A 27,125-nucleotide genomic window follows, 5' to 3' on the forward strand; every position below is an offset into this window, starting at 1 on the left:
GCGGGGCCTCCCGTCCTGAAGTTTTGAGGAGAGAAGGAGGGAGCGGGCGGCGACTCTCCTCGGCTCCGCGCCAGGCGAGGCTGGGCTTTGGGTCCCGGCCAGCCTTCCTCCGGGCAGAGTCTGCCGTCTCCCTTCTCTCCCTGCTGCGCTCGTCGGAGCTCTGAGAGGCGCCCGCGCCGGTAAGGATGGCGGCTGGGCGCTTCTCCCTTCGGAAAGAGGGACGGGGGTGAGGGAGGGTGAGGGTGAGGGAACTCGCTTCCAGAAGCCAGGGAGGCTGGTGCAGCCCCTGTCTCGGGCGGGGGGGGGGGAGGGGGTTATAATGGTGCGATTAGCTCTGGGCTTAACGGTCTCACAGGAACCTCCCCACCCCCACCCCCCCAATTTATATGGCTTCCAATGGGGTCGAGGGTGGGGGGCTCCTCCTGGGGTGGGGTGGGGGCTGTGGACCTTGCGGACGTCTGTTCCAAAGCCCTTCCCCGAGGGGTAGGTAACTATTGGGGGAAATTCGTGGAAGACCCCCCCCCGCTTCTCTCTGCAGAGGGAGAAGGAGGTGTGTGTGTGTGTGGGGGGGGACTTATTGCCATTGCCAGCAAGGCAGATGCCTCACACGCGTTTTACTCAAATTGCCGCAGAAATTGCCGTTTTGCATTTCACCTCAGTGTTTACATTCCCCCCCCCCCCCGCTGCAGAAAAGGATAACGGCAACAACACTTCGCGCATCTGATTCAGTCCGCGAAAGCTTCATGCCACGTTTAGTGCTTTTTTAAGGCGCCCCCCCCCCCCGCGAGACGCTCTTTTTGATTCTGTTGTAATTCTCGGTTCGCTTATCTGGGAGAGCGAGCCCTTTATGGGACATTGTGAAATTTACTTCCAAGTAAAAGTGCTGCACAGGACTTCGGTTGTTCCCTTCCGATTTTAGGGAAGCAGCTCTGCTATTGCAAGAGTGGTTCGGCTTCTATGCTGATGGTTTTACCGCATCTCCTTCGTTTCAAAGCGTGCTTGTTAAATTTAAAGTTGCCCCTCGTTTCAGAGTTTGTGTTTGTGCAAGCACACACTTGAGCTGGATATACCATATACAATACATACCTTTTCTTGGGGGGGGGGGCGAAAAAAAAAACAGCAACACTATTCTTCCCATTAATACTTAATCTCTGTCGCTCCAAAGGGCAAGACCAGAACCAAGGTGTGGAAAGTTCAAGAAAGCAGATTGTGATTAAACATTAGAAGAAACATCCTAACAATAAGAGCTATTCAACACTGGAAAAGACTGCCTTCCTTCACTAGATGTATTTGAGCGCACCCATCTGTCAGGGATGCTATTTCTGCATACTGCGCTGCAATTCCTATACTAAGCAACGGGTTGGATTAGATGACCTCCACAGTCCTTTCTAACTCTATTTATTCCATTTTCTCCATAGCTGTTGGATGCTGCTTTTATTTCAAGCCTTTCTTTGCTGTTTGACATTACAAGTCACCCCATCCTCTGCCCCCCTCGCTAACTGGACTAGATCAACTGCCATCGCTTTTTCCTGTTCTTGCAGTGGCTAGAAGCTATTTATATCTTTACCCACCAAAGGTATGGACAAAGCTGGTTAGTACAGTGGTACCACGGGTTAAGTACTTAATTCGTTCCGGAGGTCCGTTCTTAACCTGAAACTGTTCTTAACCTGAAGCACCACTTTAGCTAATGGGGACTCCTGCTGCCGCTGCGCCACTGGAGCACGATTTCTCTTCTCATCCTGAAGCAATGTTCTTAACCTGAAGCACTATTTCTGGGTTAGCGGAGTCTGTAACCTGAAGCGTATGTAACCCAAGGTACCACTGTATAGGTTATTTTACCTAGTGTTGTCCTGACAACTAAATAGTTTAAAGAATGTCAAAATGATGGCTCCCCACTCCAGTGCTTTGATCCAGAGGTGAATAGGAGGATATAATATGTGTGTATTTGTGATTGTGAGTATTTATCTGCTATAAGCATGCTTTGCAAGCAAGGAAAAAATTAGTCCTGCACTATTCCAGGTGCCTGATTAGGGTGAAATGGCAGTGGCTAAAATGTGTTGGATGACCTTGAGAGTGAAATTGTAGGTATGCACTTCATTTGGATGGTTATGGTTATTTAAAAGAGTAATGATATAGAAAGTTTGTCCTTTTTCTACACAGTAGAAATACTTGCATTCCAAACACTGCAGCTCTGCAGTGAGTGCTTTTTACCTTTAATAACTTATTTGGGAAAGGTTTGTAAATAGCAATCTTCAAGTATTAAATCTGAGGGGTCACTTTCTTTCTCAAAATCCAAAGATTCAGCCTGTCTTCTCCTTCAGAGCCAAACACTGACTTTCTTTTAGGCTTCCTTTCTCTATTATAGGCAATTGTAGTTACTTTGTGCGCTGAATCTGCTACTTTGAAAAGGGTAAAAATGTTTGCAGTTGCCATGTGAATACATTGATACAAAAGTACCAGAATTACTTGTTCCTAAAGATTTGTAGCCATGTTAGCTGGTTGCAGCACAGCTGAAAATTTTAAGGTGCCACAAGACTTTGTTTTCCTCCCTGATGGTTGGCTAATGATTTGAGAATGGTGCAAGTTCTTTATCTTGTATTTTCTCCTTTGTTTTCCTTTAACTAGGTGAAGCAAGTGAACAGATGTATTTTGTTTTGGTAGTGATGGATTATTATTTTTCTCTCGGGGTGTGAAGTGGGGAGTGGGAACAAATAGGGGTGGAAAGTGGGATGAAATATATTGGGAAATTAATATTGGAAACAAATGGTCTTTTGGGAGAATCAAAAGGTGAAATGTTTTGGGAGAAGGCTAATTGGCAAAGAAATTGTTTTGGGAACCTGGCTTGTGCTTCAGATTCCAACTTTGCTCTGCTCACAGTGTGTTTTTCTTGGGCAAGCCACTCGATTTTATCTGGTTCTGTACTCCAGTTTCCACTACTGGCTCATCAGATATCTCTGGGAAACTTACAAACATGACATGAGGGCAGCATCCACAACTGGTATTCAGAGGTATACGATGTACATGGAAAATCGGGGTGGAGCAGAGTTAAGGGAAAGCATTGTGGGAGTGGCTTTCTAGCATATATGGGACATATAACAGTCCCAATTTTGGAGGTAATAGCTACCTGTGGTTGTGGGATAACACTGCATTCTTTGACTTTTTGCTAGGTGCTAGCTCAGGAAAATGTGTTTTCTCTGTTTCAGTATTTTTGAAAGTTAAACAGTGCGTCTGAGTGTTTGTGTGTGTGCTGGCATGCTTCTGTTTGAGTTATTGTATATATTAAACTTTGTACAGTAATAACATCTAATTCGTATAGCAATCCATAAACACCTTTTATAGGATGGAAGACATGTTAAGAATATGTAGAGCAATTCTCCACCCAAGTTGGGATCAACCATATACAAACTTGTCTACATGTTAGCCAATATATTATAGGTTGTCCACAACTGGCACAAGAGTTAAGTGTCTTTAACTAGGGGCATGCCTGATAAAACAGAGGTTCAGGTAGGGCAGCTAGTTGCCATTAGCTAACCTGCTTTAAAATGATTAGCACAATCTTCCATTAAAAGAGGCAGAAGGGAGGTTAGAGGTAATGTTCCAAAAGTGCAGGGATGTTTGATGCCACCATAGCTAGTAACAAATAAATCATTTTATCTTGTTTTACAGACAAGACTCAGGCCAAGAAACTTGCCTAATTGGAGTTTGGCAGGTGTTTGAACCTGTGCTCCAAATCCAGATTTGTTCACCACTAGTCTGTGCTGAGTTTATTACATCTTATGCTTACAGTCACCATTTAGGTTTGTTATATATTGTTGTACAGAAGCTTTAAAATGTTATCCTCATGAAAACTTTGCAAAACAGTGCCAATATAGTCAACCTCAGAGCAAACAACTTTGTGGTAACATTAGTTTCTGATTGCCAAGCTACAAATCTTGGGTTTAAATTTTCAGCTGGCACAGAGCCCCAGAGCTTGCTGTGGTCAATGGGAGTGGAAAATTTTGTCTGAAAAGCCTTCACAGTGGCAGGAGGGAGCATTTGGCTGTACAAAATGCTAAGAAATGGAGAGGTTTGGGAACATCAACTTTCCACTAACATACTTGAGGGTAGTGGATCATGTGGCTAGGTTTTTTAAATAGTTGTTCCTTAATTACAAAATTATTAATTTCTGTTCTGCTGCTTTAGAAAGGATAGGTTTTACGGGAGGCTTACTTGTGTTAGTGGCTGTGCTTGAAGTTGTCAGCATTTTCTGTTGCCAACCAGTATTCATGGTGGTTAAAATACAGTCAGAAGGGCTGGGAAGAATGACTGTACTAAATTGCTTGCTGACCAGCATTCCTACTTAGTTGCAAGTTAGCTGTTTTTCAAAGCTAGCTTTAGTACTGGGTTTATACAAACTACTAGTGATTATCCTTATTCCCTGTTTTCATTGTTGGTAGGATCCTTGCCTTCAGCTTATCTGTGGTGAATAAAAGGTCTTGCCAACCCACCATATCTTGGAAGTATACTTTACTAACCAATACTTTGTGTGCAAGGCTGCATGGAGGAGCCAAGAAGTGTTCAGAGATTAACTCTTCCAGTTTCTACTAATATAATTTGCACAAACGTAGAATTTCCTCATATCAAGCCGGTCTTCACTGACACTACATTGCTATCAACTGAAAGCCATCTCAGCTACTCTGATTTAAACTCACTTTAGATTTCAGACAAGCTGACAGCCAAGTTCCTTTATTGTGAAGGGCAGTTGCATTCCAATCATTCTTATTTTTTTGGTCCTATTAGCCAGGGTTGTCTGAACTTTGTACTAAATAAATCAATCAAAAGTCTATACAAAGGTAACCTGAACTGTGCACCAAGAAAAATGGAATTATGTTACACAAATCAAGCTGATGTGCCTATATATTTTAACTTTTGTATACTATGTTCTGCTTCTGAGAATTGTGGGAAGGGGTTGGAAAGCCTCTGGCAAAACTAGTTGTGAATTCCAGTTCCTATTCCAATAGGAAGAGCCTACTTTAAATTGTGCCCCGCCTCCAGTTGTTTGTTCTTTGTGGGAAAGCATAATTATTTTCAGTTTATTTTACAAATTCATAAACTGCTTCACAGCCTGTGGCCATCAAAGTCATGTACAACAGGATATTCAATATTCTACCTACACAGCAAACAGCAGCTTCAAGGAGGATGCTTTCTGTTTGTGTGAGAAATGATTAATCTACCCACCCTGGTCCCTTTCTGAATTGGTGGTTTCTATGGCTGCAACTTAAAAAAAAAGTGGGAGATCTAACTTGCCTGCATTGCATCTTGTTTGGTGTCTGTGATGCTGAATCCTGTGCCCATTTATAATAATAATAATAATAATAATAATAATAATAATAATAATAATAATACATACATACATACATACATACCTGACTGTGCTGCCCCAGCCACTTTATGTAGTATACACAAAGAGACATAAGTTTCCATTGATTCTGTATACTTGTGGGTTTTCCCTTATACTCAGATGAAACACTCCTTTATCTGAAAAATCATGATGCTGTTAAACTTTTTTTTAAAGCCGCCTAAACTAGAAGGCATACAGTATTTGTGAATCTTGAAATGTTTATAACTTGAGGGGTACAAAGTGTGTGAGATGTTCGGCCATGATTTTTATTTCACAAAACTTCTAGAAGTGTTTTTCTGCTTTATATGTTTTGATGGAAAAGAGAGTATTACTCTTTGGTATAAATAGTTGTGGTTAGGGAAGAGGATAAAAATAGCTCATCAGCCATGGTGAGGCATAGCCAGAAGTTGAACTTGAGCAATATTTGGAATGTAAATCAAACTAGCAGGAAATTCCAAGTTAAAACTGGCATTTTGTCCTTACTTAACACACACATATGAACTTCCTGACTTTTCTTGGTTAATAACTCGAGACAGTTGCATTGCTTTGAGGTTTTTAAACAGTTCAAACCTAGCTGATTGGTTTTAAAGGGATGATAGCACTTCTGCATGTAGAAGGAACAGGGATCAGTCCTAAGGATCATCCAGTTTGGATCTTTGTCAGAAACCCTAAAGCAACAGTGTAGGGAGGAATATTAAAGTGTTGTACACCAGAAATTGTAGGATTGTTGTCTTGACACTCTGTCCTGTTTGAAAAGCAATAAAATGATATACTCTTCCCTCTAACTGTTTAGATTGGGAACATGATGCAAATTGCTGAGTGAACACACCATACAAACACCTGATAAATTTAGCTTTGTGTGTTTTTGGATTATAATCTGCATGCATATTAGTGCTTTACACACACATGGGAGGGTCAGTGATATCTTTCTGCTGCATTTACATAGGTAAACACTTTCGAGAAACTTTGGATTTATGCATGCATCTTTTCGTTTCCTTGAAACATTTTAACTGTCATGTTCAGTGCTTACTATTCAAAGGGTATAATCTTCAAATCTGCATAGGGAAGAGCTGCTTGAATTCAAACTTTATGTTCACTCAAGCTGCCTGTGGGCATGCAGATGTCTCCTTCCCGCTGCATTTTACTCAGGTGTACCAGGTCTTGTTTCAGTGCTTTATGCTCTGAATCATAAAGGTAAAGGGACCCCTGACTGTTAAGTCCAGTCGCGGATGATTCTGGGGTTGCGGCACTCATCTTGCTTTACTGGCCAAGGGAGCCAGCGTACAGCTTCCGGGTCATGTGGCCAGCATGACTAAGCTGCTTCTGGCGAAGCAGAGCAGCACACAAAAACACTGTTTACCTTCCTGCTGGAGCGGTACCTATTTATCTACTTGCACTTTGATGTGCTTTCAAACTGCTAGGTTGGCAGGAGCAGGGACCGAGCAATGGGAGCTCACCCCGTTGCGGGGATTCGAACCGCCAGCCTTCTGATCAGCAAGCCCTAGGCTCTGTGGTTTAGACCACAGCGCCACCAGCGTCCCTTGCTCTGAATCATATTGGTGATTAAATATGAGCTTGAGCCTGCATGCCTAGCAGTTAGCTCTGAGACCAGACCAGACCAGATTTGATTTGATTTATTATATTTCTATGCCACTTTTCATTCAAATGAATTGAAAAGTGGCTTAGTAACGATAACATAAGAGAACATCCCAAATGCAACATAAATAATATAAAATAATTAAATCTTCTATAAAACACCATTAACAAAACAACTAAAAAAAAAAAAGATAAACAGCACAATTACAATAAAAGTCATAGGATTCATAAAGTACTACAGCATTCATAATTTATAAAACAATATTAACAACATTAACAAAATAGCAGCCAAAAAGTAAATTAAGCACAGTTGAATTCATCTACACACACTCCCCATCCCCATGACTCATAATCTTCTATTTTATTCAGTTCATTAAAATACACATACACATAATGCCCATGGCAGCAGCTCCATTCTGAAGGTTCCTGGGGATGTAGGGTGAGACAAGGCAGATGGGAAAAGCTATTGCCTGATGGCCAGTAGAGCTGAACAATATACTGATACATTGTTCAGTACCAGTTTCTAGACCACATCATGATAACCATTTAAAAATAATTGAGCTGGCAATAAATACATCGTGAAGCACACTGTGTGTGTGTACAACATACCTTTGCCTGGAAGCAGCTGGCAGAAAGCACAGTTTCATGAAGCCACTGCTGATGCTGAATTGCTGACTTCCCTCCCAGATGCCACTAAGTAAAAATAAGACCTACCACATTGCCCTCTGTTGCTCAACTTCTTTCCTCCCTTGCTCCCATCTATGTGTGTGCGTGCCTGACTTACCGCATGTCCAATCTCCATGCTCCTCTGCCCAGCCGCATGCCCAATCTTTATGCTCCCCACCTGCCTGATCTCCATGTTTCTTTGCCCACGGACACGCCTCATCTCCACGCTTCTTTGCTCACTGGCACACCTGATCTCCATGCTCCTTTGTCCAGCCGCAAATTGTGCTTTAATATTTAATTATTCTGTGGCAGGCTTGTTAGTGATAAAGAGCTCAGGAATTGGAAGCTGCAGCTGTGTTTGTGTTTCTTTCAGACTGGCTCCATTTTTCTCCAGAGCTGTTAACTTCATGGTGAAGCAGAATGCCATTCTAATGCAGCAAGAGAAGAGAAAGGTGTTCATGACTCTTGTGGAACTTAACATTTTTCATGAAATCAGAAGGAACAAAAACTGATACATTTAATTAATATGACAGAGCACGTGTGCAAACCTTAACATCAGAAATTTAATGCACGGTTCTGCTTTGATCTGTATTAGTACATCTGCTGTCCATAATACCTAAACTGCAAACATGTGCAAGATTCTTTTCCAGAAGGGCAACAGGAAATGGCTTTTGTAAAACAGGGGGAAAAAATCACACATATATTAACAGACAAATAATAGAGGTGGTTTTTTTTGGAGTGGGGCGGGTTAGGCTGTATGCCTGGCCCACTTCAAATTCTTGGAATAGCCAAGCTAACTTCCAGATGAGGTGATGGGCTGTTAAGAGGAATAAAGAAAGTGGCTCGGAAAGTGGCTCCCCTTCATCTTTTCTTCTTGCTGTCCCTGGGCCAGTCCATTTCACCCCCTGTCCCAAACTGCAAATCAGAGTCCTGCCACAAGTTTTTATCTGGGGACACTTTCTTCAGGATCAGCTGGCCCAGTCTCCTTAAGTTGGTGGTCAAGAATTCCCCTCTCTGCTTACTTCCAACATCTCTCAAACACTTCATGGACCCAAACAAAGGCAGTTAAGCCTCCCAGTGGCTCTTGCCCCACCCCCCAATCCCACAGGACCCTGGGTGATGCTGGCAAAGTAATAAGTGATAACTTTAATTCTGTTGACAGGCATAGGAATAGACACCACAGAGAAGGATTTCATCTGGAAAAAGTCTGTCTTATTGTGCTTATTGGCTGGAGCATTAAATACTTGGCAACTTGCAAAAACTAGAATTCCAAAAAGGAATTCAAACCATTTGTTCTTGAGCATTACACTAAAATAATTGGGTCTACACTATATTGTATATAATCCTGAAGCCCTTTACTAAACAAATGCTTTATATTACCTCCATGCTGCTTTAGTATATTGCATTTTGTAAAAAAAAAAAAATGCTTTGGGAATAATTGCCTTTATAACCCTGATGAAGTGGGACCAAATTAAGTGTTGTCTCAAAACTGCATTAGCAGAGGAAACAGAATTGTAATTACGAACGAGTTCCTGATTGAAGCATATGATTAAGAAATTAAGGCTTCTTGGGCTTTTCATATAATATCAGTGTGGGTGTGTGCACGCACTTACCAGTAAATTCAGGTTGTACAATGAAAGTTGATTTGGCAGTCTTGCAAAACAAATCTATTCCCCTGCCATGGTCTTTTTGTGATAAGGAAAATGCAGCGAAAAGTGTGTGATAAAGATCATTCTTGACTCAGCATCGTCTAACCTCCCCACAAATAAATTGGAATGAATGCTCAGTGAATAGCTGTCATTGTCTAAGCTCTCTGCAAACTTTATGCAAACAATACAATAATGAATCCTCTACTGTATAAGCAAGCTGTTTGGAAGTGCCTGCAGACACTAGGATACAAATATCGAACACAAATATGTTTTCTTCGTGTGCCTAACAAAATAAGCTCTTGCCTTGTATCCTTTGCTTTTTGTAGCCACTGATAATACAAGCTTGTCAATATCGGCAATCCGGGGTAGAGAAAATGCCTTTCTTTTTTTGTCCCTATCCTGCATTATTGTAAATTACTGCAAATAAAGTAGAAATATATTGCATATCCATATTTGTATAAGGTGAGTCCCCAAAATTTTTTTGGCTATTCAGAATTGGTCTCTCCCTTTTGGATTTGTCATCTTTGCCATTCGTTAAGAACCACTAGGGTCCAAGGTATAAGATGTCTAGGGCTGATGAAAATATCTATTATGCTCATTTAAAACCAGTTTCACTATTCTAGCCATAAAACCCTGGGAGTTACAGTTCTGGGAAAGTGCTGTGGTTTGGAGGTTCTCCAGTTCATTCACAATCACAATTTCAAGGATTCCTCGAAGGCTTGAAACTGGTCTAAGTTTGTCATGGGGATATGCTCTTAGAAAGATAGTACTCATTTTCTTACACATTTCATTTTCTCTTTTTAAACAGATGATTTGCAAGTGAGACTTCAGCTGTGTATCTCCAACTTGTTCCAACAAGATGTTTACAACGAATCCTGCAAATTGGGTTACATTTGAAGATGAACCCCTATTCCATTCTCCTCAGAAAGCAGGGGGAAGTCATAGTGCCTGCAAAACAAATGGGCTTAAACTCCATCTGCCTAAAATGCCTGATTCCTTGAGCCAATCTCCATCTTCCAGCAATACTCCTCTCTCCTCTCCTGTAGCTGACTATTACTTTAGCCCTGGACCTCCTAGCAATTCTCCACTATGTACACCCACTAAAGATTATTCAGTCAGCCCTTTATTTTCAAAATCTGGAATTCAGCACCTTTATCCTATTCCAGAGTTGTCATCCAACATTAATATTCTCCCAGTGGGTGGGACATCTTCTCAAAAACTGACTGGTACCTCTCAGGCTCAGCATCACTCAGAATGTTCAGTCTCAGAGCCATTAGATGGTGCAAATGCCACTCATCAGGAAAGCGCAAAGAAATCAGAAGATTCCCTGGAATCAGAAACATTCTTCCAATACATTCAGAATGACTGTGCTTTTGCTAGTCCATTTTGGTCAGAAGATTCACCAGATACATCCATCAATGTGCACAAAAAGGATGCAAACCTTGAAAAGGATAGTAGCTCTTCCAGTGAAAAGGACAGGTTCCCTGATCAGAAAAGTCTCAATCAGGGATCATTCCACTATATTTGTGAGAGGCTTGAGCACTTGCAAACTGATACTTCAGATAATGAAAGGACTCTGACAGCCATGCCATACATGTATACGGGAGATGGCTTTTCTTCGTTTCTTCCACACAGCCTCTTCAGTAGCCAAAGAAAAGATGGCTGGCCTTTCATGTTGAGGATTCCCGAAAAGAAGAATATGATGTCATCAAGGCAGTGGGGGCCTATATACCTTAAGGTCTTACCTGGAGGAATCCTACAAATGTATTATGAAAAGGGCCTTGAGAAACCTTTCAAAGAATTTCAGCTGCAGCCATTTTGTAAACTTTCAGAACCCAAGCTAGAGAATTGCAGTATCTCTGGGAAAATCCATACTGTGAAAATTGAGCATGTGTCTTATGTGGAGAGAAAGAAGTATCATCCCAAAGCTGAAGTGGTTCATGAACCAGAGATAGAACAGATGCTAAAGCTGGGAACGACTGATTACAATGACTTCACTGACTTCCTGGTGATAGTGGAGGAAGAGTTAATGAAGCTTCCTGTTATTTCAAAACCAAAAAAACACTATGAAGAACAGGAAATGATCCTGGAGATAGTGGACAACTTTACAGGGAGGATCACTAAAGCAGAAGGGAAGCTAGTTGAAAGTGCTGTCATCACCCATATTTATTGCTTGAGTTTTGTGAATGGAAACTCTGAGTGCTTTTTGACGCTGAATGATCTGGAGCTTCAGAGGAAAGATGAGCACTACTTTGAAAAGGATGCGAAAAAATGGATTGAAATCATTGACTATCACTTCCATCAATGTGTGAAAAAACAAGAATTTGAGCAGTCAAGGATAATTAAATTTACACCTACAGAAGGCTGTAGGTTAGAACTGATGCGTTTCAGGACATGGTATAATGGAGCTGATCTTCCATTTTCTGTCAAGGCCATGGTGGTAGTACAAGGAGCTTATGTTGAACTGCAAGCTTTCATAAACATGTCCTCTTCTGCTCTGACTTCAGTGCATTCAAATTCCATGAAACCCTGTGAAAGTATTATGGTACACTTTCCTATTCCCTCACAGTGGATTAAAACTCTTTGGACCATGAACCTCCAAAGACAGAAGTCTCTGAAAGCAAAAATGAACAGAAGAACATGCCTTGGCTCTTTAACTGAGATTGAATCTGATCCTGTAATACAGGTCTCAATTGGAACAGCCAAATATGAAAGTGCCTATAGAGCTATTGTGTGGAAGATTGACAGACTTCCCGATAAAAACTTAAGTAAATATTTGTTTTATATAAAGATTTTTTCTAAAAATGGTATAAAGCTGTGCTGAAAGGGAATTGCATTTTCTCATAGTGGGTTAACAATATGACGACTCCAGAGATTTTACTGGCCAATTGATTAAAATGTATGGTATGAAGGCTGCAGATGGTGAATTGTGTGTGCTATTAAGCTGGGAAAAAGACACTCTTGATATAGCACACATTCCTGTGCTTTAGAAATCTGAATATTTTAACCACACCAACCTAACAAAGCAGCTTTGATAAATGCTTGATTCAAGCCAAGTGATAATTAGGCCTGCTTTTCACATTCCGTTTAAGACGTCTTGGCACCTTCATATTTGAAAGTGTTTATTTTGTTTCATTCATATTCTGGGATTTTGCTTTATTAGATCCAGGAATCAAACTCCCTCTCCCTAGGTGGCTACAATTAACTTCTGTAAATTCACTGCATGTACTACAATGTATATTGATATTGGAAAAGGAAGTGTGTAGGGGTAAGAATTTATAAATTGTTCTGGAACTGGTGTCTTTCCATCTTGGACATCCATATAAATTTTATATCACCTTTCCAGGTATGAAGTGCTTCTCTGCATCTTCAAAAGTATGCAAAAAGTAAAAAGAAACAATTTCATGTTAGATTGCAGGAAGAAATTCTGTTGTCCTTGGAAATTGCAATGCATAGAAGCCAGTCTACGACTGATCTTTTGCATTACTTTGAAGGTGATATAAGAATATAATTTACTTATGGTCCACAGACAACAAATATAAAAAGTTACAGAATGTAAAATATGTATTATCATTAAAAGCAAAAATAAGAAAGTAATAATAGCTTGTCTAAGTTCAACACATGGCAGTGAAACCCCACACCTCACTTTGTAGTATTAATTCTTCCAGTACAGTGGTACCTTGGTTGTCAAACTTAATCTGTTCCAGGAGTCCATTTGACTCCCGGAACCATTCAAAAACCAAGGCACAGCTTCTGACTGGCTGCAGGAGCTTCCTGCACTCAATCGGAAGCTGTGCAAGCCGCGTCGGACGTTCGGCTTCTGAAAAATGTTCGCAAGCCGGAACACTCATTTCTGGGTTTGCGGCGTTCGGGAGCTGATTTGTTCAGAAGCCAAGCCGTTTGACAACCAAGGTACCACTGTAAATGAATTTGAATAATTAGTTCTGTTGGCATCTCTTATTCTTCTATGTTGTTCCTTTAGAAAGCTCAAACCAGAGACAAACACTGCTTAAGTATGCCTAATCAGTGTTTGTCTCTGGTCTGAGCTTTCTACAGGAACAACATGGTAGAATAAGAGATATATTTATGCAAAATAGAACTTTTTGTGGTATTCCTGGTTCTGAATTTTGGAAATATGTGGTCTGGAGTGCACATTGTAAAGAATATCGTCCTTTTTCTCTCTATCTACTGACATAGCCTCTATCAACCAAAAGAGAGCAGTATTGTAACAGTTAGATGGCTGTACTGCCAGCCTTTTCTTGAGATTCTTGAGTTCTGTTAAGTCCATTGCAGCTGACATACTAGATCTACTTTGGAAAGAAATATCCTCTAGTGCTATGCTGGTGGACTAGCTAATGCATTCAGTCCACGTTAGTGCTGGAATATCCACAGTGACAAGAGACGGCCTCCAGTTACACTTCTGTTCTACTAATACTGTATTTCATTATATAAATATCTAGTGTAGCACAAGCACTCAAGCTTTTTATCATGGCCAAGTATGCTATAACCTTTCCCCCAGTGATAGGGGAAGTGATCTAATATAATACAGGATATAATCCTGTATATGCCTGCTCAGCAGTAAGTTCTGTATTTCAGTCTTAGTTGAAATTGAAGGTGTGAGCAGTTTGAGATTATATATGGTCCTGTTGGTTTGTGTTGTCAACATACAAAAATAACTTTTAAAATGATGTAGCTTTAGTAATAATTTAAAATACTCTTCTATAATTATGATTTAAAAAATACTGCTATGAAGGCCTGTTCATATGACAGTCAGGTCCTTGGCTATGGGAAAAGCCTGCATAGAATGGCTCCATTTGGTTGCCAGCCAGCCAGTCATTGAGAGTCATTAGGGAGTTGGCTGTCACATTCTTCAGTAACATAATAATAGAATGCAGCCCTATATGTTGTATATTACAGTAGGCAAGCCTTTCAGGGTATAAAGGTATAAATAATAGTAACTTGAGTTTGCATCAAAATAAAGGAACTGAAACCGTCAGGTGAAAGGTACATTGGCTATTGTAACAATCTGATTTCAGGAGTACGCCAGGGTATATGATTTAAACCCACTTTGTATGTGGTGGCGCACACATACATACATACTTGCTAGCTCTCTGGAGGAATGAAACATTATGCATGAAGTATCAGACACTTGGTGTCCTTTGGTGATTAGGATGATTCATCTCTCCCAGGAATGTATGTAGGTATATTTGTGCATCTTTAAATATGCTGGGGATGAGACAGATGAAAATATCATAACTTTAAAACAACTATTTAACTAATACAAGGACTAAGTTTCCCTTTGTCATTTTAGTGGGGTAGATTTTAAAACTGCATAAGAGCAAAGTTAAGTGAAAGTGTTACTTGGAAGAGTTGCTAGCGATAGATAAATAATGGATTTCCCCTGCATTGGAAAAGATTTTAAATTTGAAACAATTGTAATCAATTATGAAAGTGAAGTCTACTTATTGTTTAATCTAAAGGTCAAACATAATGCCCAACAAGGGAAATAATAATAATAATAATAATAATAATAATAATAATAATAATAATAATTTATTATTTATACCCCACCCATCTGGCTGGGCTTCCCCAGCCACTCTGGGCGGCTTCCCCCCAAAAAATATTAAAATACTGTAATACATCAAAATAAGAAAAGGCCTAGCTCATATGCATGTTTACAGACTACAGCATATATATCAAGACATTTGCAGTTTTTGAGAGGCCACAGCCAACATTGCTATGCTGTTGTCATGTCATAGCCCTCTTCAAATGTTTAGCTTACACAATTAATGTATGTGTTTATGGAGGCATGGAGTCTTTTAGCATCCTCCTATGTCACACATTTCCCCCAATTTGACAAAAGGAAAATTGAGTCTGCAAGCAAGGTCTTCAAGTCCCTGGGTTCAGTCTGGAATCTATAGTAATGAAAATGAGTGAGATCCAATGTTGTGTGAATGGGTGTTCATCCAGAATGCATAAAGTTTCCAATTCCAAAACAAATACAGCTTTGCATGAGGAAAAGAATGACAGCTTGCTAATTCTGTTGTTGATAGGATGTAAATATGGCAGAAATGTGACTTTAACTCAAAACTATGGGAGAAATGTGACTTCAAATCCAAATTGAAACAATGATCCCTTAACCACAATCTTTCTTAATCATTTTTAAATGAAATCACATGGGGTCTAGTTCCTAGATTATTTTCACATTGGATTTCCCAATAACTGCTGGTAATATGTCTGCCTTGTTCCAGGAAATGCTTTCTTGGCAGCATGGCCTCATTGTTCTTCTTTTCAAGTTTATAGTAAATTGTTAAAGGATTTGATATAATGGAGAACATAAGCAAACAAAATTAAGAGTAAAAATCCCACCCCTGGTCTAATACATGCTGTGAGTGGTCAATGTGGAATGCCAAATTGAGCTCTTGAGTGTTTATTTTATGGGATTTCTAGTTGGTTGGTTTCCATATCAGTTATGATTATTAGGTAACAATCCATGGAACTCCAACGGTTGCCTGAACAGTTGGACACACTGCTTACATAACATTACCTGGCATTTATAGGGACAATTTCCTAAATGTTATTCCCCTATATCCCCCTCCTTCTTACTGTGCTGTTGCATTTCCCTCCTATTGCAAATGAAAAGATCTGAGGCTGGGAGAGTGTCTTTGAAGTGGGAACAGTGAACTACTGTATAAAGTAGTGTTATGTACATAAAAAATAGGACTGTTGCCTCCTTAAAATTTTAGTTGATTGACTCTATGCATTACAGTACTAGAATAATTAAATATGCATACATTAGCATTTTTCTGCATACTTTTTGTTTTTTTAGATGGCATATGTATGAATTTCAACATTTTAAGTCAGTCCCTACTGTGTAAGAGAGGAGAGGGAATACTACTTCTAAGTTGGCGCCTGCCTCCTGCTGCTTTTGTATTAGAAATCTTTCCTTTTCTGCCTGATTAGAAAAGATGCCCTGATTACTTGGCTAAATGTACATTCCTAATCAAGTGCTGGATAAATATAAATAGTGTTTAAAAATTGGGTGAAATATTGTATGCAGATGCCTCCATTAAAACCTCCTTGGGTGATGTTTGTAGGAGAGGATGCAGAGACAGGAAGAGAGAGGCTAACTCCTCCCCACACTTGCCATAAGACTCTTATGCTAGATTGCTTCTACTTTGAAGTTGCTTTTTATTTCAAAAAGGATCAGTTTAGGTTGAAGTACACATGTTTGTGTGTACTATATCCTTCACTGAAGATAAAATTCCCAGTTTACTTCCTCTTTCTGATACCCAAGACATACTTCATTGCATATTTTAACATACCCATTTTGGAATTTTAATGATTATCCAGATACTTAAGATGCATTCTAAAGTAAATTCCATCAGATTCAGTCGAATCATGAGCATCTCCACTGAATCTCTGCTAGAGGCTTATTGTAGAAGCACTTGTTGTTTGATGATGTCAAATCCTGTATCATTAATTTTAAGCCTCAGATCTTCAGGCATCCTGTCCAACATTTTCATACACTAGCAAAGCTTTGTGATGAGTAAAATCTCTTGGTGGTTTAAACAGCTCTCAGTGAAGTTTTTTGGGTTGCTCTTAGATGAACAAAGTTTGCACATTAATGGAGTACAATAAGCCCGCAGCTTATGCACATTTAACTTGCGCAAATTAAGATTTACGCACTTGGCAGAGAAAAAAAAGTGGAAAGAGGGCGGGTGTCCAGGGAAAAAAGATTTTGGCAATCCCACCCACCATTGAACCCAATATGTTTTGACGTGATTTTGGCTTTAGGCATGATTTCCGGAAGATAACCCCCACATAAGTTGCGGACTTAGTGTAATTGCCTTAATTCTTTTCTTGCTTGTTTCTGCAGGCAGCTTTTTTTTGCTATAGAGGCATTCACAAAATAAATAGAAACTGTGTGATTTAATAACTGTAGTTTTCTAAATAGTTGCCACTGAGAAAGGTGATGCCTTAAGGTTGTAGTCATACTCAGAGTAGACCCATTCAAATTAATGTCCTTGGCTAAATTACCTCCCTTAATTTAAATGGGTCTATGCAATCTATAAAGTGTAACTGTTCTGTGCCTGAACCTGAGCTTCTGTTTCTTTATCAACCATATTGACAAGGCATATTGACAACCATATTGTCAAACCATATTGGTACATTGGTGTACAAGTGACTACGCTCCGACAGTAACTTGCAGATGGGGAAATTAAGAGGCAAAAGCCCATCTGGACTATGTGTTAGAATGAGGGTGTTTGGTGGGGATTACTGATGATGGAGTATACTTGAAATGGTGAATAATTTCATGTAATATAGAGCTATTTGTGATGGCGAATTATAAAAGTGTTTCTAGCCTTCCAAGATACAAAGAGCAGGTCTGAACGGGAGCAAATGCTCCTTTTTTTTTTTTTAACCAGGCATTAGTGGTGCTTGTGACCTGTTGAGCTACTTTCCTTTTTCATTGGGTTGCTCTACTTAATCACAGCTTAGCAAAAACCTCCAGTAACTTGATTGTTCTTTCAGCTACTTGTCTTGGCTAAAATTCCTGTGACATTCTCTCCATCCTTTTCTCAAGGTCCAGATCATCCGCACAGTTTGTCTTACAAGCTAGAACTTGGATCGGATCAGGAAATCCCCTCTGATTGGTATCCCTTTGCCACAGTGCAGTTTGTTGTGCCTGATGCATGCGCTTCCGGAACTGAAGTTAAATCATTGGGCATCGAGAGTGACATCCAACCCCAGAAACATGTGATACGTAAAGCATGTTACAACTGCCAGGTAATCTTCTTGTCCTCTTGTTTTGTTCTTTAGCCTTTGGGAACATCAAGGCAACAAAGCAAGTCAGGCAGCTATGCAAGGAAAAGCTTGGTATCACCCAGTTATTTATTAAAGCATCAGCTAAAATGGTCACGAAGGCACAATAAAGGCATTCTGGGCCACGAGCTAACTGTCAGTAGGGTATATCTTGTAAAAACCTATAGCTCAAGAACTGAATCCTAGAGACGCTAAGCCTGTAGGAACTTAAGTTTTCAGCTCCACTGTAGCGTGGCAGCTTTGAGGGACTGCAGTAAAATGCAAAGATAAACCTATTTTGGGACAGGGGAGTAAGGAAACTGAAATATAGTTTCACACCGTACAGACTTAGCTAGTAAAAAAGTTTAAAACTGAAACGTGTAGGGTTAGCTTTCAACTCAAACTCAGAGTAGGATTCTGTTTACTGAAGATTGATACCTGCACTGCAGAAAATTGATATATGTTTTACTTATTATGTTGTTAGTTTTTAAATTTCTGCTTCAGTATTGATTGTTTTATATTTATAGCATTGTAACCTGGGGTCCTAGGACAGAGGGTAGGATGTAAGTTTAATCAATAATTTTATAATAGTATTTACTTTTCCTCTTGTTCTTATATTTTGTTTTCTACTTGGGGTATGTATCTGATGAGGTAGATTTTGATAAACCTCATGCACTCTGCAACTTTTAATTTGCAACAAAGTGCTGCAGGATTTCTTGTGTTCTTATGCTATAAACAAACATGGCTTCTACTCTAGCAGGTGATTGCTGGTTACACAAGTCCTGGTTCATTATTGTCATCTAATTTTTAATAGGATTAGAATGCTAGCTATTGGCTCACTGGGTATAGTGTCAAGAGCTTCAGTAATGTTACTGCTTTGTAAAAAGAATACAACCTTTTTGCTTTTATATTACAGGTTGAAATTGAGAAGAAATGGATAAGGCTTGATGGCGAAGATTCCAATAAATGTGGCAGTTGTCAAATGCAGTAGTGAGGAATCGAACTGAAGAGTATGGTGCGCTGCGAGGACTGTGGGGGAAAGTTCTTTATATTGTATATTGCCTCTAAATGAATTCGCAAGGCAGTGGACTACAGCATATTCTCTGCAGTTTGTCATGTTGAAAGACCAGATACCATTGGAAGTTTGTGCTCCTAACTTAGCTTACTGACCAATGTTATCCTTTAAAAAGCTAAAGCACACAAAGTCAATTCACAGTATCTTGAAAATTAGTGGCACTTGATATGAACTCTTGTAAGGCAGTTGCCTATGAAGCATTTAGACTTAACATCAAATATATATTTTGCCGTGGTCCAGAAAGGTAAATTATAAATTTCAAATTAAGTTATGTATTACAGTAAGCCTGCAACTTATGTGGGGGTTATATTCCGGGGATTGCACCTAAGGCCAAAATTGTGTACAGTCCAAACACATGGGGTTCAGTGTGGGGTGGGATTGCCAAAGTCATTTTTTATAGAATCATAGAGTTGGAAGGGACCCCAAGGATCATCTAGTCCAACCTCCTGCTGTGCAGGAATAAGCAGCTGTCCCATACAGGGATCAAACCTGCAACATTGGCGTTATCAGCACCATGCTCTAACCAACTTAGCTGTCCAGGCTGATTCCTGGAACCCCACCTTTCCACTCCCTTTTTATTTATTTTTTGTCATGAACACATAGCTGAACGCAAACAAGTTAAACGTGCATAAGTTGTGGACATACTGTATATATATATTTGTAGGTACTTTGTGAATGTAATCATATGTCTTGCTCTTCCCAGTATTGGTAAATAATGCAAGCCTAAAGTATATTGAAAAGGGGTGTCATTTGGCAGAGCAGATAAAAGTTTCAGTGGCTCATAAATGGGATCTTTTTGGATTATTCCACTATATTATTCCTGTACAGAGGAATATGTGTATGAAAAATGTTACTTTTGAATTGCAAATCTACACTGGCTTTCAGAATAGTTAATGTCAGGAATTTAATTCATTGCTTTCAGTATTTCTTTGAAATCTATTGCATACATTCTTCCACACAGGAAGGCATACCATGTTTCAAATAGCTAATAAGTGCTGCTCTTTTGGCCTCTCCTGTTTGAATCTGTAAATGGAAGTTTTTTCCTTTCATTCTTTGGAAGGGGACTCTGCCTGGGCTCTTGGAGGGGGGAGGTATTGTGGGTAATAAAAATTATTGACCTGAAAGGATGAGGCAAAGTTTTCATTTCAGGATCTTGGACAGAACAGAGTTATTTTTAACACATTGCCAACTATTATGAATTATTTTGGATCTCCAACAGGAACAGATGTTAGATCTGGAACAAAAGCATGTCCTGAATTGCTAGTCAAAGAAGCTATAAGATCCAGGAGACTCCAGAAGAACGTGGAAAGCGAGATGTTCCTTTGCGTTGCCAGCTGAGCTAGAGTTTGCTTAAGGGGTGTGCCACAGAAGACTTCTAAGTCTAAAGGAAATATGAAACTGTAAATGCGTTGACAATCACCTTAACCTTTTAGATGCTGACTTTTAAGCTTGTAGGACAGTTCTATTTGTCCCCTTGTGGGAGACATCTTCTTTGTCCTTTGCTTTTTGAGGCCTTTCTTGTATACTCTAGAAGCCAGAGAAGTGTCTGTCTCTGTTTTAATCTGTATTGATGGATTTCTGCTTTATTGTGATTGCTCTAGATGATATATTTGCTGGGTGTAAGTCTTTTTGGAATAAAGCTGTAATAGCATACTTCATCTCACTTTAATATTTTGTCCCTGCTGCAGATATTAAATATGGACCTTAACACTTCAGCTAATTCGCCCCAAAGGGAAAATGATTTAGAATAAATTGAGTTTTATTAATCTGGGAAAACATAGTTTATATTATAATTCCAGTTCAATGGAAGTGGATATTAAGTTACAGTCTCAATTCTCTATGTAGCTTTGTCCCAACAGTTAATTTTGAAGATACAACAGCTCCTCTAATCTCATTTTACTAGTAAATTGTCTTGAAATGTCAAAAGAGCCTTTAGGTGATAATAGCTCTGGTATATGCTGTTTGTTAGATAGATGGATGGTGTGTTTTTTTGGGTTTCAGAGGAGGAAAAATGTTGGTTCTTGCTTTAGGTCATATTGAGGCTCAAATACTAGCCAATTTGCCTTTCACATTTAGGCTGTCATTTTCAAGCTCATATGATAGCTCAAACCCCATTTATTCCAACAGGATTCTGTTGTACTCTGGTATAGAAAAACATAACCCTTTCCAGATTTTTAAGGGTGGCAAATGCATTATGGAAAAGGGAAATGGATCTTGTCTCCAGCGCAGCATTCCAGAGGTCTAACTCTTCATTTTAAATCATTGGCTGAAGAGAACTGTGCACACCGTCACTTCTGAAGTGTGGTGCAACTGTGTTGCTTTGCATACTTGTTGATCGGTGAGGCAGTGCGTACCTCCGTGTACCTGCCAGAGTAGTGCATGCTCTAGTTATCTCCCACTTGGACTACTGCAATGCGCTCTATGTGGGGCTACCTTTGAAGGTGAACTGGAAACTGCAACTCATCCAGAATGCGGCAGCTAGACTGGTGACTGGGAGTGGCCGCCGAGACCATATAACACCAGTCTTGAAAGACCTACATTGGCTCCCAGTACGTTTCCGAGCACAATTTCAAGTGTTGGTGCTGACCTTTAAAGCCCTAAATGGCCTCGGCCCAGTATACCTGAAGGAGTGTCTCCACCCCCATCTCTCACTGAGGTCCAACTCCAAGGGCCTTCTGGCGGTTCCCTCACTGTGAGAAGTGAGGTTACAGGGAACCAGGCAGAGGCCTTCTCGGTAGTGGCACCCACCTTGTGGAATGCCCTCCCATCAGATGTCAAGGAAATAAACAACTATCCGACTTTTAGAAGACATCTGAAGGCAGCCGTCTTTAGAGAAGTTTTTAATGTTTGAAACTTTATTCTGTTTTTAATGTTCTGTTGAAACCCACCCATAGTGGCTGGGGAAGAAATAATTTATCATCATCATCATCATCATCATCACCACCACCATCATCTAGGCTCCAATCAGGCAAACAACAGCCATTCTTTGAATTCCAGTCTTGTCAAACACTTGAGGATGCAAAGCGTTGACAATGAGGTGATGCCTGGGGAGAGGCAGATGGAGGGCCAGATGGCGAGGTCTGGAGGCCACATTTAGCCCCAGACCTGAAGTTCCCTACCTCTGCCCTAGAAACGTGAGAACTATTACTTTTTTAGATGAAAGTGGAGATTTCCTTTCCATTTCATTTATTAAGCTTGCCAGTCTCGTCGCCCAAAGGTCTCCAAGTGACTTACAGTAAGTGTGTACACACACACACACACACACACACACACACACACACACTACCATAAGGGGGAAAATGGGGAGATCATAATGCATTATTAATATATCATCTAACATAATGCATATGAAAAATAAAAATCAGCAGACCTGTCATATAAATAATAAGAAACAACATTAGGATTCTTAGAATGCATAGTCTTACGCCTCACATAAAACCATGTTTAGGGAAGCTTTTAATGTTTGATGTATTACAGTATTTTAATATTTTTTTGGAAGCTGCCCAGAGTGGCTGGGGAAGCCCAGCCAAATGGGTGGGGTATAAATAATAATAATAATAATAATAATAATAATAATAAGGAATTGTTCTGATAAATGTGTGTGAAAAGGCATTGTGCTGCAGTGGCACAAAGGGAAGAATGAGCAAGGCCTTTGGGTAATGCAGCTCGGGTACTGAGGCTGTTGCACAGCCTTGGATTCCAGCAGAAATCGGGCGTGGCTCTCTCAGCTGCCCCACCTACAACCTGCTTCTAGCTTCTAGCTCACACATCTGACCCTTGTCCTTCTTACCAACAGCCAGGTGAGGGAGGAGGAGCACCCATTTTTTCCCCTGTTGCAGAGCCACTTCCTTTGTTACCTTAATGACCCATACTTGGGGGCCATTACTGCCCTTGCTGGATCCAGGAAGGGTCTCAAACATACAGCCTGAGATAGGAGCTAAAGGAAGCAACACCCCTCCTGTATCTGCACCTCTGGAGCAAGAAGGAACGAGAAAGTATCTTCAGCCTCATCTGAAATTCAGACTCCACATTTGAGCTTCCAGAAGCAGACTTTCCAGCAATCTGGGTTTATCAAAATCTAATTCACTGCTATTTGTTGATGCAATGATTGCTAAACACTTGCTGTCTGCTGATTGACAAAGCTGGCACAATGAACGCCTGCCATTGACATCTGCAATTGCATGATTGCATGTTTTCATTCAGCCCTAGATATATAAAGACTATAATCTTTCTGTTCCGGTTTATTGTTGCACTGCATACAGTATGACACTGACAAGCTTCAGTATGTAAACTCAGGACTGCAGAAAGGAAAAAAAGAAAGATATGCAGACTGAAATAAACAAGAAATTAACTAAAGCTATAGTTGTGTGGATACTGGCTGTGCTGGATACGTGCAACTGATATTTGAACATTCTTATGGATATAATAGTATCTATCTGCTCCAAATGCTGAGCTGCAGTCAATGTGAGGGAGTTTAATGTGGCAGTCATAGTTCTCTGCATTTTATCCTCACAACAACCCTGTGCGGTAGGTGAGACTGAGAGTGGGTGCTTGGCCGAAGGTCACCCAGCAAGCTTCATGGCTGAGTGGTTTGGACTCATTTAATCATTGGCAGTGGGCACAAATGAAAGAGACTGGCAGACACATTTAAATGCCAGAAGAGGGGGGTGGAGTTTCTTCTCTCTCCTCTGCTCCTACATCCTTAGCCCTGGCATTACTGTTGGCAAAGGTACATTGTGGGTGCTCACACAAGTGTCACTAATCCCACATCACAGTCTTGTGACCATGCCACCCTGCTGTCTTGAGACTATGACACTCTATTCGTTCCAACAGAAATGCTGCCAGAGGCAGTGGCTTCCGGGGAGGCATCGTAGCAGGTCAGCCACATCTGTTGGGATGCTGTCGACAGATGTAATTAAGTGGTGATTATAAATAGACTATCAAATTATCTTTGAAGGACAGAGGTAACATTGGGAAAAACTTCCCAATGCTCTGGAAGGGTTGCACTCTGCTGTGGGATCGAGAAATCCTCAAGGAGGGGTGAGTGACAGCGAGTGGGAGAAATTGCAATTTTGTCCAAGCACTACTTAAGAGCTCTGGAGATTCTTTCAGCATGAAAACATACATAATTGCAACGTAACAAAAATCATTAAAAATACACAACCAAACTGAACAATTTCCACACACACAAAAATCAATATCAGTAACAGCAACAGCACCCTTAATCATCCTCCTTGCCAGCTGTTTGCTTTCCGGAACTAGGTTTTTTCTGCAGTCATCCCTGGTTTCACACCGTGCTGCCTAAGAAAAACATTCAGAAAATTTCGTTGCTTTATAATAGAGCTGCAAGACTATTCAGTGGTCAAGACCTTTTGCTTTGATACTGTGCAACCTTCATTTGTTGCCAATTTGTGCCCAGGCTCAGCTGAAATGGCTGATTTTAACTGTTAAGGCCCTAAAAATTATGGGCCTGGGCTGAGATATCTTAAGGACCATCTCCACCCATGTATACTTTAATGAGTTTTACTATCGTATTTCTCCAGAAAGGATTATCACTCTGGTCTGTGTTACCTGGATAGAGTTTTGGACCTGAAGAAACGAGTGTTAATAGCATTGGGATGCTGCGATGATGTGTTTCCATGGGAACTAATGGTTGAACTATCTTCATTAAATCAGCTGAATAGGGCAAAAACAGACCTCTCAGCACACCTCGAGATTTGTTTTATTTATAATTGCAATTTATATCCTGTCCTTCTTCCCAGAGCCATCCACAACAGAGGAATAACCCATTAATAATGCTATGGGTTAGTGGGGGGAGAGGGATCCCACAGGTTCCTGGGTGTCAGATTTCCCCCTCTAGATTCTTGGGTGCTGGGGGTTAATCACAGCTGACAGCCTGAGCTTGGATCTTTTTTGCCAGACAAAAGGGCAGAGGGAGATGGTGGTCCTGCAAAAGCCATCTGCAAGCCCCTACTGGACATGGTGTTGCACAGGGAAAAAAACCCCTGTCCTTTTACACAGAGATTTTTTTTGCAAGGTGTTTTGAGAGCAAGGAGGATGTGCAGCAGGACTCTATGAATACTGGCTGGGAGAGGCTATGCCAAGAGGCACAACTGGCTGCTGCTGCTGGACCCAAGCTTGTTGAAGCTATGAGAGGAGTCCTGGTGAACTATGGCACCCCGTGCAAGGGATTTCTACAGGTGAGGTGCCACCACTGAGAAGACCCTGCCTCAGGTGACCATGTCGTGAGCTTGCTTCAATGGCAGAACCACAACAAGAGCCTCTACTATCAATTTTAATACACAGGCAGACTGATGGAGCAGGATGCACACTTTCGGATATTTGGGTTCCAAGTTGTTTGGAACTTCATACGTTAAAGTCAGGGCCTTGAATTTTGCCCACTCAATTATAGATAACCAATGGAACCCCTTTAACTGTGATTTTATGTGATTACGTCTCACTGGTGCATTCAGGGTTCTGGTAGCCACATTTTGCAGTCTTCAAAGGAAGCCCCAAAAAGAGGACATTTCTAGCTTGGAAGTTGCCAGACCATGGGTAACTGTGGCCTTGGTAATATGGCACCCTGTGAGAGGCCAAAATTTGATGCCTCCCAACCTAATAATAATAATAATAATAATAATAATAATAATAATAATAAAATAATTTATTTATACCCCGCCCTCCCCAGCCAAGAAGGGTCTCAGGGCAGCTAACACCAAATATAAAAACAATTGATTGAAATACAGCTTAAAAAACAAGATTAAAATACAACATTAAAACATTAAAATGCAGTGGAAACTGAATCAAAAATTTTTGGGGGGATAAAAACGTCAAGTCTTCACCAAGGCTAACTATCCAGACTGGTCCAACATGGGCCAGAAAAAAGCCAGGGAAGTCCCCAGATAGGAGTTCCAACACAGAAGGAGATAGGAAAAAGGAAAAATCCCTCCTGTCTCCTTCCCAGAACGGGGCATGCACTAACTAGGCTTTGGGAAGGAGGCAGGAAGATACCCTCTCGGCTTGGCGCCCTGAGCAGGGGAACCAGTCATGTTGCCTTAAATCTGCCTCTGACAGTGTTTTGGCTGTTGTATTCCAGAAACAGTAATAGCTGACGAATCAGCCATAACTGGTTTTAGAAACGCTTTATGTTTTATAAAAAATTTTACTTTTAAAAAAATTATTTATTTTATTACATTTCATACCTGCCCTTCCCCACAAGGTCTCAGGGTGGGCTACAATGATAAATAAGACCACTGAAACAGTTGCAACCATAAAACGGGAAATGTTTAAATTGCATTGCTTTGCTGCTTAGCTTTTTGTTGCCCTGGGCTCCTTAGTGAGGCAGGCTGGGGTGGGAAACAAGCAGATGAATACTAGCTGAAAAGGGCACTCCTTGTCACAGACACCACCTAGGCATTGCTGTGTCACAAAGGTGTGTGGTTTTTTTTTTTCTGAGGCTCTCTTTCTTTGCTGTGCTATGGTGAAGGAGCCAACATTTCCCCAGCCCTGACAAGCCTAGTGTGGTAGCTCTCTGTTCCCCTTTTGATTCCCCATTTTTCTGTTTAGAATTCCCCTCCTTTTCTTTCTAATCAGGACCGGCCCTACTATTAGGCAAAGGGATCAGACGGCAGATTCTGAGAGGTGGGAGTGGACAGAGCTGTGTGCACCACTACCTCCTCTGCCCTGAGTTCCCTGAGCTAGTCTGTGGTCCCCAAGCACAGCGGAGGACACACTGCCCCATTGCCAAGCAAGATTCAACCACCATTCTGGTGGACTTTTGTACATGGATTCAGGGAGTGGTCATCGTGTCCTTTGCTTCGGGCAGGACAATGGCTTGGGCGGGTTCTGCTGCCAACCATAGGAGAAATACCATTGTGCCTGTCTGGGAAAGGAATAATAATAATAATAATAATAATAATAATAATAATAATAGAAGAAGAAGAAGAAGAAGAAG

At 40.6% G+C, this 27,125-nt stretch overlaps 1 protein-coding gene and 1 long non-coding RNA gene across 3 annotated transcripts; one reads left to right on the forward strand and one right to left on the reverse strand.

The window, feature by feature from the left end:
- The first annotated feature begins 3 nt into the window (after positions 1-3).
- Positions 4-20,829, forward strand: LOC309337804 (stonin-1-like). Of its 2 annotated transcripts, XR_014154543.1 has the most exons (5): positions 4-179; positions 10,100-12,059; positions 17,879-18,081; positions 19,013-19,415; positions 20,391-20,829. XR_014154543.1 is itself a non-coding variant. In XM_081854664.1 (4 exons), exons 2-4 carry the CDS (start codon positions 10,151-10,153, stop codon positions 19,085-19,087), a joined length of 2,187 nt encoding a protein of 728 aa, XP_081710790.1. In that variant the 5' UTR covers positions 4-179; positions 10,100-10,150; the 3' UTR covers positions 19,088-20,829. The 2 variants fall into 2 exon arrangements, 1 of the variants encoding a protein (XP_081710790.1); XM_081854664.1 differs by having other exon boundaries at positions 19,013-20,829.
- Positions 20,830-24,389: 3,560 nt separating this feature from the next.
- LOC309338669 lies at positions 24,390-26,509 on the reverse strand. Its single transcript, XR_014155004.1, has 3 exons — positions 26,374-26,509; positions 24,743-24,847; positions 24,390-24,472 (listed from the first exon to the last, which is right to left on the reverse strand). It is a non-coding gene; the product is annotated as an uncharacterized lncRNA (long non-coding RNA).
- Positions 26,510-27,125: the final 616 nt, after the last annotated feature.

Source organism: Podarcis erhardii (genome assembly GCF_964252035.2).
Source record: "Podarcis erhardii genome assembly, chromosome: 3".
In the NCBI taxonomy this organism is placed as follows: domain Eukaryota; kingdom Metazoa; phylum Chordata; class Lepidosauria; order Squamata; family Lacertidae; genus Podarcis; species Podarcis erhardii.